General features: G+C 35.4%; 1 protein-coding gene across 1 annotated transcript; it reads right to left on the minus strand.

The window, feature by feature from the left end:
* Window positions 1-5,300: 5,300 nt before the first annotated feature.
* LOC130988589 (serine/threonine-protein kinase SRK2I-like) lies at window positions 5,301-10,998 on the minus strand. Its single transcript, XM_057912472.1, has 8 exons — window positions 10,438-10,998; window positions 7,484-7,558; window positions 7,300-7,401; window positions 7,155-7,208; window positions 6,975-7,067; window positions 6,684-6,776; window positions 6,250-6,453; window positions 5,301-5,851 (listed from the first exon to the last, which is right to left on the minus strand). The coding sequence occupies exons 1-8, from the start codon at window positions 10,612-10,614 to the stop codon at window positions 5,588-5,590; spliced, it is 1,062 nt and encodes a 353-aa protein (XP_057768455.1). The 5' UTR covers window positions 10,615-10,998; the 3' UTR covers window positions 5,301-5,587.
* Window positions 10,999-11,702: the final 704 nt, after the last annotated feature.

Here is an 11,702-nt window from a genome sequence, read left to right on the forward strand (position 1 = left end):
ATCCCCGATTTCTTCGGTTCCCCTATCTTTTGCTTCACTTGTCAAAACGAAAGTGTTATGCTTTTTCCTAATTTTATCATCTCTTGTTCTTCGAAAATCAAATATTCAGTCTTCAAAGTGGGGGAAAATAAATTTCTGCATATTTTTATATTTTAACCAATTAAAGTTTTAATTTTATCATTTATTATTTTTCCATAATCAAACCTTCATTCTTGGACGTCAGTCACGTCACAATATTTATTTTCATGTTTTCAGATTTTAACAAATTAAAGTTTATGCTTTTTCCTAATGTATTCTCTGAAAATCAAACCTTCAGTTAGTGGTGTAAACAAGACAGAGACGGTATTGCTTTTCCACATCTATACTCGCGCTCCAAAAATTCATCCCAACTAGTGTAATCGAGCCGAACCGAACAGTGGTGTGTTCAAGTTGGGTTTATTTAGTATCGAGTCGAATCTCGAACTTTATTTATCGAATATTGTGAGGCTCATGAATTTAATCGAGCCTATACAAACTTTTTAAATTTCTATTTATATTCAAAATATTAATTATTTTATTTTGAAAATAAATTATTTCATTCAAAATAATAAATATATTAATTATTTTCTTATAACAAGCAGAGATAATTAGAAATTTAATACAATAATTATTAATTTTAATAAATAAATATAAATAATTTATATTTTTCAACTTGAATCACTAAGCGAACGTGTTCACGAACTAACAAGCGGAATACTACCAAACTCAAATATGGTTTGTTTATTTATCGAATTTCTCTAAACAAATTTGAACGAGTTTTTTTTTCGAGTCGAGCTCCTAATAATTTGCTAACGGCTTAGTTTGTTTACAGCCCTACCCCCAACTCGAATCAAGGCAAGGAACTCAGTAGGGGAAGGGTACCCATCAAGTGCGAACAAAACTAAAGACTAACTTAAAAAAAATAATACTTAAATAACAAACATATTGATTCACCACAATGAATATAAAATTCATATAAAATAAAATTTATATACTACATAATTAAGTGTAGTTTTTAAGATGAGTAAAATTTTGAAGTAGCCAAAATGAAGCATAAAACACAATTTATGGCCACACATTGAAAAATCATAAAATTTGGTCATTTTTATTGATTTGAACGTTTTTACCCCTAATGAGGCGGACCGGGTAGGATCAGGCACGCGGGTCGCGTGTCGGGTCGGGTTAGGCACTTATGGCACTATTAGTGCCATAAGTGCCAAAATGACCATTTTACTTTGGTTTTATTTTGGATTTCAAAATCCAAAATAAAACCAAAGTAAAATGGTCCTTTTAGCACTTATGGCACTAATAGTGCCATAAGGGCCATACGTGCAACAGAAACAACAGTAATAGTTACAAGAAATCATAAATGGATCATCTAAACCCTAAATGAATAATCTAAACTCTAAATCGAACATTTAAACCCTAAATGGATAATCTAAACCCTAAATGGAACATTTAAATCCTAAATGGAACATCTAAACCCTACGGGGAAGTGTTTAAAATGGTCATTTTGGCACTTATAGCACTAATAGTGCCATAAGTGTCAACGGAAATCCAAAATAAAACCAAGTAATAAAATGATGCGTATGGCACTTATGGCACTATTAGTGCCATACGCGCAGCGGACACTGGCTTTTTCCCGCGAGCGCACAACTCACCCATAAGCTTCCAGCGGCCGAGCAATCACACCAGCAGCCGAGTAAAAAGGGCAAATTAGGCATACCACCTAATTAATGGCCATATTTTGATATTTTAAGATTAGAGGCCAAAAATTAATTTTCAATCTTCATTATGGCTATTTGACTACATTGTTTCTTTTAAGTTTATAGTCCGAACTCGATGCAAGTATAAAAACATAAACCCGAATCCAACCCGTCTTCCATAATTTGCACATGTCCTCAATAATTTGCACCCGCCCTTGGCTCTACCCTCACCCTATTAAGGCCGAGTATCCACGGAAACTTGAACACGCAAATAAAATTGCCATTCCTAACATAGAGTACAAATTTCAAACTTTGAATTCACAAATACTCCCTCCGTCCACCAAAAAGAGTCTCATTTGGGGTTCGGCACGGGTTTTAAGAAAGTTGTTAAAGTAGGTGTAAGTGGAGAGAGAAGTAAATTTATAGGGGTAGTGCTAATATGACTTTTAAAGTTCTTTAATCCTTAATTAACTTTTGATGGCAATAATTTAACTTTAATTAAAAACTTGAATTAATTACATAAATTAATTCATTTTAAATTAATTACTGAAATTAATTTAACTTTTTAATTTGTTTACTGAAATCGCAACAAATGAACAGCAAATGGAACGAAATAAAATTAGGGAATCAAAGGCATCACCAGCCATCAAACACCAACAAACACCAACAAATAAGGTATGCAAGGCATCACCAGCCACCACCAACCCAAAAGCAAATTAGGAACAGAATCACCTGATTAGATTAGGTCTAAGGCCGCTGGGCAGTACCGAGAAAGCAATCGAAGGTACCAAATCCTTCTTTCATTGCTCCAGCCCCTCCAATTATCAAAAGGTTCCGGCTCCACCGCATCAAAAGCCCGACCTTCTTCATCCTGGATGAAGCCATCCACGGCCCAATCTTGGGGTGTTTCCGGCACTACCGCATCAAAGGGCCGGCCTTCTTCATCTTGGATGAAGCCATCGACGGGCAGATCTTGGGGTGTTTCTGGCACCACCGTATCAAAGTGCTGGCCTTCTTCATCCTGGATGAAGCCATTGACGGGCAGATCTTGGGGTGGCTCCGACGCCTCCATTAAGACCGTTTCCGGCACCACAGTGTCCGGCTCCAAAGCCCAAGACGGAAAGGACAAAGCTTCAAAGTGGGTCGCCGTCAAAACGTCTGAAAACGTCGGAGAAGACTCCGTCATTGGCGCCGTATCACCGAAAACCAAAGGGGGGAACAACAAATCAGGTGATTCTTCGGTAGAATCACTGGTGGTTCCGAGATCCATCGAAGATGGTAACAGATCCGGTGATTCTTCGGTAGAATCACCGGCTGAACAGAGAGAAGTGAGAATCTGTTCTTGATCCATAAATCAGGGGTGGGGCGACGAGAAATTGGAGGCCGAAGGGGAAATCGGCGAGGAAACAACAAATCGACTGACGCCGAAGGAGAAATCGGCGAGGAAACAACAAATCGGCGAGAAAAGACTTAGGGTTTTCAGGGAGAGAAATGATGCGGCGCTGATGAACTTAGGGTTTGAAGGTGAATGGATTTTTAACATAAGTGGCAGAATAAAATATTGGGGGGTGGGATGATTTAATTTTCGTTCAGGGTCCATTAATATTGGGGGGTTGGTTTTAATTTGACACATTTTCAGAGGTTAATTAAGAGTGTTTAATTAGGTATGACTTTTTAATTAAAGGAGTTTAAATTAGATTTGTGGTGGGCCCAACAATGGCAATTAAAGTGAATTGTGATGCAACATAAGGGTAAATTTGTCAAAATAGTGAAACAGGACTATTTTTCATGGACAAAAAAAAGAGGGGAATCATGACTCTTTTTCGTGGACGGATGGAGTAAAAAATAAAAAACAAAAAACAAAAAAATAAAAAATAAAATAATAGTAATATTATATTTTTGCAGGAATTAATATAAATATAATTATGGCACATAGAAATTTAATTAAATAAATATAGGGTAAGTGGGATTTACAGTTAATTATATCCCAAACTATTTTCGTTTTTTCAGTTCTATTCAAAACTGTCAAAATTCATTATTTGATGCCCAAATTATGAGTCTCACTCAACTTGAAAGTTTTAAAATTAACATTATTCTAATATTTTAAAATATGAAAATGCTCAATTCTTTGATGTTACAATTTGTACGAAATTTAAAGAACGTGTAATAGTATAATACATAGAAATGTCAATCAAAGGAAATTAATTTTGGCCTGCTTTCATTTTGGGATTGTCCATTTTAATTTGGCTTGTTTTTTTGTTGGATAATCAATTTTCACTGTAATAAACATGAGTCTACATACCTTTACATTATAATCTTACTCTTTTAAATAATTGTTAGGCTAAGTAAAACATCATAGGACGAAAGGACTATTAATTTTCGAGGTTAAATAACGAAAAAAGATCGAACCCTTTAATTATCACGAGTCAACTTGCTAAATAGTATGGGCTACCAAACACTCATATAAGCCAAGATTATTTAACTATCTCAACTTACATAGGGTACCAAACACACCCTAATACGCGAGACTTAGAGTGTGTTGATTTCAATTCAGAATTTAAATGATTTTGACAGATTTTTTCTAATTCGTGGATTCTGTTAATTTCATGGATTATTTTAATTTTATATAGAGTTTAGCAGATTCTGTTAGATTGATTTATCTCTATTTTCATAGACTTTGTAAAATTTTGACGAAACTTTTTGATATTTTGACGAAAAATTGATTTAGCTTTTATATGTACATATAGATTAGTCAATCTTATAAATATATATGGAGAAGAAAGACGGGAATGTTTTTGGCTAATGGACCAATTTTTTGGCGGGAAATATATCCGATTCACAAAAAAGTGCCAAAAATCCCTTTCATTGTACCATTCTAGAACGATGGTCAAATATTTTAGAGCAGAAAGCAAAAAAATTGAGAGAGAAAATTGCCCTTATATCTATTCACAAAAAAACCGTCAAAATCATCTTTCGCTGCACCATTCAAGAACGATGGTCAATATTTGAGAGAAGAAAGCAAAAAAATTGAGAGAAAAATGAACGAAAATAGGTGGAAAATTTGACATACCTAATATCTCTTTTCTTTTTCTTGGTGATATTGAAGATAGAGAGATGATGTCAAAATCACTTATGTAGAGGTGAAATTTCTAAAGGAATTTCGTATTTATATTATGACATTAGAATCTTATAGAGTCCATGACATTAAAATCCAACAAATTTTCAATATCACCAGATTTCGATAGATATTTAAGAATCATGATTGAATACCAACAGATTTTTAAGGAGTTTTTAAAATCTATATTGAATACCTATGAACTTTTAAAATATAAAAAAATCTTTTAAATTCTGAATTGAATAGAGAAAGACAATTGAATTCATGAAAGAAAACTAGTGGATTTTTCATGTTATATAAAACCTTTAAATTCTATAGCACAGATCCTAACAGACTTGAGGAGTTTCAGGTTAAGAAAATTCAGAATAAATCAATACCATTGAACCCACAACTCTACAACTATCTTTTACAAACAAACCACAAAACCATCTGAAAGTATTAAATCAAAACCCAAACCCAAGTTGACACAAACCACACTGACTTCATATATTCAGCTCGATCCACTTTTTCACAATCCTATTATACAATGATACAGAAACAACACAGCGTACAGACACAAATACATACAAAAATAAAAATAATTAAATAGATGCAATACAAATTATATAGTGCATATGACAGAAGATCGACCTGATGCAACAGTACAAGTACATGACCACTGAATATGTATCCAACCATAAAATAGCGACCTGCAGCGGGGCACTGCGATTCTTGTACTATCTTTGCAGGAAAAGAATAAAAGTGGGAATCACATTGCATAAATGACCTCCCCGCTGCTGTCAATATCAAGATCAGGATCAGAATCGAGGTCATCCATGTCATCATCGTCCATCATGTCCAGGTTATATAAACCAGCTGGAAGTATAGTGGCCTCGGAGATTATCTGCATTATGGTTTCCAAGCTCTGCATCGGCTGGTCCAGTTCTTGGAACTGGGTCGTTTCATCCATCAGATCTGCTGGGAGGTTCTTGAGAAACCACACATGATTTCTGATTTCAAGCATACTAATGCGCTGACCAAGTAGATATCACAATCCCATTACAATCACATAGTATTTAAAAACGAATATCTACAGCACAGAAATTTTGTTTGTTCTGCAATCATCGACTGCTTTTGATTATTACCATGCAAGCAAAATATGGAACCAGTTCAACTTATTGCCAAGATTCTTTCAAGTCAGACTCTAGAAGATCCATGCAAATTTACCTAGTATATAAATTGAGACCTCCTACACATGAATTAGTATGTTCAGCTGTATCTTTTAACTAAAACTAATTGTATATAATAGAAATTGTTCTACTGGTATTTCTATGTTCCATCTCTACTCCCCGAAGATTAATATAATTTCTCAAAAAGGCCTTCGTAATGAACAAAAAACATGTTTTGCATGTCAAAGATCAAATCACTCACTTGTGCAGGATCAGCAACAAAGATCCTTGAAATTAGATGACGGCATTCCTCAGAAATCAGAACATGTTCCGGAATAGAGTATTGAACATTTATGACTCTCTGTATTGTCTTACGAAAATCCTTGGGGTTTTCAGGATCTTCAAATGGATAAGCACCAACCAGCATAACGTATAATGTAACTCCACATGACCACACATCTGCAAGCTGAAGGAAAGGTATCGTTAATATTCACAGATAAAGAACATTACTCACATAAGTGCTGAAACAGGGGCTAGGATCTTCTAAAAGCTTTATGAAAATTTATCGGAGAGAGAGAGCAACAGAGGTTAACAAAGGCATCCTCTTCATGTGAACACGTTTTAGAGTTCTACTAAGAATGAAGCAAATTGAATTGTAATGCAACTCTCTATTAACAAGGCAATGCATTGTTATACCTTCCCATCATATTCTTTTCTATGCAGCACCTCCGGAGCAATATATGCAGGAGTACCCACTGTAGATTTTGGTTGTGAATGCAGCAAAGAAGACTGCAAAAGATCAGTTACAATCAGATAAAGAGTAGAAGATGATAACCACATTCTATGACACTGGCACACATAAAATGAGAAAAGAATACCATGAAGCTGACCAAAATAGCAAAAACTTATTTGAAAATCTAAGACCCTGGGAGTTCTGACATGCATGATTAACAGATGCAGAAGACAATAGCTTAGCAATATGACTACCTTGGAATACCCAAAATCACATATCTTCAACCTAGGAGCTGGGCTTCCATCCAACAGTGTGTTTTCTAGCTTCAAGTCCCGGTGACATATTTGCTTTATCAAGAAAAATAGAAGATAGATATTAGATTCCATTTCAACTATTGTCATTGAAAAATACTTATAAGTGTAACATTTTGATACCATTGAATGACAGTAGCTCACTCCAGATATAAGTTGTTGAAAAAAGAAACGAGCCTGCATGAGAAAAGTTCGCAAACAACACAGTAAGCACATGGAAAAGCCACACAATCAAGGGAAAACAAACATTTATGAGCAAATAAAGGACCTCATCCTCGCTGAATCGTCCTGCATTAGATATGCGTTCAAATAACTCTCCTCCGGATGCATACTCCATCACGATAGCAAGGTGGGTAGGTGTTAGAATCACCTGAAGTGCAGTATTCAAGAGTACTGCTCACAATAAATATCTTCAAAGTTATGTAGTTGTAAATAGAATATCAAGAACAAACCTCTCTAAATCTGACAATGTTTGGATGCCTCAAAGACCTGTGATTGATAATTTCTCTCTGAATATTTTCATCAATCTGCAATCCACACATTATTTATAGTAATTTCTGACACATTCATCTCTTTCGGAACTTTAAAATCCTATATCATGACATCAAAGCCAGCCTAGTAGACGCCATACATTAGTAGAACCTCAAACAGCAAAATCTGAATGCAGAAAATGATAGAGCAATCTCTTCGGTCTATTGGGACATATTATGGCATGGGGAGCAGATAATTAAACAAAGAAGAGATAAAAGGATTCTCAGCAGAGTTGAGGCTTTTCCAATCAAATATATTATATGAACTATGATAATAATCTTCAATATAAATTTTAGAAGCATATTTGTTCCAAGAAATAATTAGAGATTAGGAGTTGTATATTGAAAACAGATAATTTCTAGCTTATTAAGGGAAAATTCATAACTTGCAATCATAATTTTTAGCATCCCCAAACCCAAAGGTCCCAACCTAACGAGGATCTCAGTACGTGCACCAAAAAAAGAGTTGCTTCCTCGATTAGAACAAGAGTAATATTACCCCAAAATCAAGTTCTAAAAGCAGATAGAGATATCATAAACAGACATCATTTACACATAAGTAATAACTGACCGAGCAGCCTCTCTCGATGTATTTAATAGCAACTTGCTCATTAGACTGTTTCTTTCTCATGAGCCGGGTGACTCCGAAATTCCCAGATCCAATATCCTTAATGTAATCATATTGATCATTATCATGCACAATTTGGACACTACTTGGCAATCTCTTTCGGGCAGCAAACTCCATTCAACAGCTAATTAACACAACTGCAAACTCTACTACAATAAGTATGAACTGATGCACTTGTTTTTACTTGAACGCTGTTGAAGGGATAACTGATGAGAAGCACCAGCAAGTTGAAGGGAGAAATTACAAAAAAGGTGGTGGACAAATTGAGGAAGAACTAAAAGAATGAGACAGTAGAGGTAAGATAATTTTATGCTTCCATATGTGTGTGTGTGTGTGTGTGTGAGTGAGAGAGAGATGCTTCTTATGCGCTCTTAAATAGATATTGAACCCTAGAGCAATAAGTGATGATATAGAGCACTAAAATTGAAATCTTGGTTCAGATGCATTGTACACTATCACAATAAGGTTGTGGAGATGTAAGGGTTGACGGCAGCATAATGTCATTTAGCGGCGGTTGGATAGTTAAATAAACAACAAATTTTTATTTCCAACGCAGCAAGACGTTTCTTTTGTGTGTGAATGTGAGAGTGAAATGTTAGGATTCATTTGGTAAGAAACGACAAATCCTTACCTCATAAAATTTATTGCGCGCTTAATACCCGTGATTGTTGACATCAGGAACATACATATTCATTCACAAACACTCACTACTATAATTTGGAGAGGCGGCAGATGTGGGACGAGATCATGCCTTTGGCTAATAAACACCCCTAGGATCTTACCATCCGATGTAAATAATTCTAAAGAAAGGCCTCTATTCAACTATTAACTACTAGAATTACTATTTCAGTAGTCTGCATATGAACTTACATTACCTTGGAAGCTAATACGTTTAACCAAAACATTGTGTAAGAACCAGTAAGAAAAAGAGTCATCTGTGGATCATCATCATAAGCAAACCATATAGAATCAATATTTGGATTAATGAAGTGAGACCACAGAAAACTTTAGAACTTTACGTGCACTGACTAGACTAGTTGGCAGTAATCCTTAACTTCTTCTGTGCCACAGGCCCACAACACTATATTTCTCAGATTAAATCTTGACTCTTTCAAATATATAGAATTTTAAGCTTGGCACTTATTATGACAGGCTGAGTTAATGCCTAGTTATTTCTCATAACTTTCCGAGTTAGGGGTTTTTCATTTATTCTACAATTAGTATCAGATCTGTAAGCATGAATAGTGATATCTCAATGCAGTCACACTTTAGATGTTTCTTCTATTTGAATCAAAAGTAGCGAAAAAACGATTTGGTGCTCTTTTGTAGTATAGGCAGGAGCAACCACTTCCGGAAATATTACCATCCAACAATAATTGGTGGAGTTATTCCTTACTGTAGTAAATTCTTGGCAAGTTCTTGACAGACTAGGCAAATATGGCCTTAGTAATTCTAATAAGAGAAGAGGAATCCCTTTTCAAATTTCAACCTCATTAAGCTATATCACATAAGCAAAACAGCTCACAGCCAAAAATAGTACTTCATCCATCCCAATTCAATAGGGCACATTTCCTTAACTGGATGTCCCATTTCAATAGGCCACATCCTAAAATGGAAAGTCGATACATAACAAATAACCCCAGATAACTTATTATTTACACCATATGTCACTGTGGCGCCCACACCCAGGCCTTGTGGCCTATTGAATTGGGACGGAGGGAGTAAATTTTACCTACTTCAGCTTTGAGTGATCCAAAGGTCTGGTTAATGTGGTTAATGACTTGCTACTTTAGTCACCGGATCATATATTTTGGATTGTATTCACCACTCTGTGAGTTTTAGCATTTTGGACACTGAGCATCAACCAAAAAAGAAAAAATCCAGATTAATTACTTTACAGCAGTTTCAGCTACCTTATCCTTCTTTCCGATGTGCAATAATAAACTGAGGCAGACTCTGAGAAACCCTAATTGAGTGGATGCACCATACATCCGGATGTACGCAAGTTTTTGCCTAACAAATTTGACTACCACCAAAACCGAAGAAAGGACGCTACTCGACAAATCAAAATTTGAGTTTGAAAACTGAAAAAGGGATCCTCCTACTACAATTCCCCAACCTAAATCCAAGCAAACCACCGTTTCGCACAGATATCAATATATTTAGCGGCTAAAGTAAATAATCTTCATTAATCAGAAAAGCCCCCAAAAAACAAAAACAAAAAAACAATAAAAGGAAACAAACTGACCCTATCGCCTCGCTCAATATACTTAACCGCAACAAGCTCTTTGGTCTGCTTATCCCTCATCAATCGGGCAACACCAAAATTACCCGAACCGATATCTCGAACGAAGTCGTAGCGATCGCTATCGTGCATGATCGGCATATCCATGCCCGGACCCAAGGTCATCGGTGCCCGATCCATTTCAGCTAAACGGATAGTATACCCTCGAAATCTCCGTCTCCGTTGACCGAGACTCAGTTCGATTCACATTACTCGAAGTAGCAAACGGCGGCCTTCCGACGGGGAACAGAAGATTGGCAAGTGGTTACTTGAGCTGTGGCCGGCCAAGGATGGAATTTTATTATCTCTTGTTGCAGTTGGGTTGTGCTTGTGCCTGTGGGGAAGAAAGGGGACGCTCTCAACGACGTCGTTTCATGCGATGCTGGCTGCTTAAGCCCGTAGTTTTGGTTTAGGCGAAATGACTTTGTTTTAAGGCTTACGATTCATTTATGTTGTTCTAATCATTTATTAATCTCATTTTAACTTGTTTATATATTAATCTTATGAGCATGATATCACTTTTATTATTCAACTAACTTTTTTTTAGCTTACCATTATAAATGAAGTTCTATGTCTATCAAAGTATTTCACTTCCTTCATTTACTCGTGTACTTAATCAATAAGACAGTGCATTTGGTTTCAATCAATTCAGTAAGCATAATGCAAAAACAATTAGTTTAGTTGAGTTAGATTTATATTTCTCAAATCGATAATATTTGCATAAATCACAAGAATGTAGTAAATTATAACGGCCCCAAAAGAAGTAATTTTATGCAGGAATGTGCACAGCTCGAGAGAATTTGCGTAAAATTTTTCAAAAACTGCAACTTCGTAAAATTGAATATCTGAAATTAAAATACATGAAACTGTTTGATTCTTCGTAGTTCGTACAAGGACCAAGAAATTAGGAACGTTTTCGATGATGGATATTTGAGTCTATTGGTTTTTATTTTATAAGAATGCAAATTAAAGTAAGAACATTGATTATTTTACTATAAGATTGCTATTGTGATACAACTTGACATCAACAAATGTATCTTGGTCGGCATGTAAAACCATGTTAAGACTTGTTCCATTAGAATGATGGAGAAAATTATTTTACACAAAAACTCCTGTAAAATAGGTTTTATGGTGAAATCAGCTTTACAATGACACCACTGCGACATATAAATGATACTTTAAAATGTTAAAGTATCATTTGAAGTAATGTTATTGTGAATTAGTTTCAC

This window comes from Salvia miltiorrhiza, chromosome 6 (genome assembly GCF_028751815.1).
Source record: "Salvia miltiorrhiza cultivar Shanhuang (shh) chromosome 6, IMPLAD_Smil_shh, whole genome shotgun sequence".
Lineage (NCBI taxonomy): Eukaryota > Viridiplantae > Streptophyta > Magnoliopsida > Lamiales > Lamiaceae > Salvia > Salvia miltiorrhiza.

Coding starts and splice junctions, on each gene's coding strand:
- LOC130988589 (XM_057912472.1), bottom strand. CDS start 10,614: ATGGATCGGGCACCGATGACCTTGGGTCCGGGCATGGATATGCCGATC. Junction 7,559..10,437: donor ATATTGAGCGAGGCGATAGG/GTCAGTTTGTTT, acceptor TGTGGATTGCAG/ATTGATGAAAATATTCAGAG. Junction 7,209..7,299: donor GACGATTCAGCGAGGATGAG/GTCCTTTATTTG, acceptor TTTCTCATGCAG/GCTCGTTTCTTTTTTCAACA.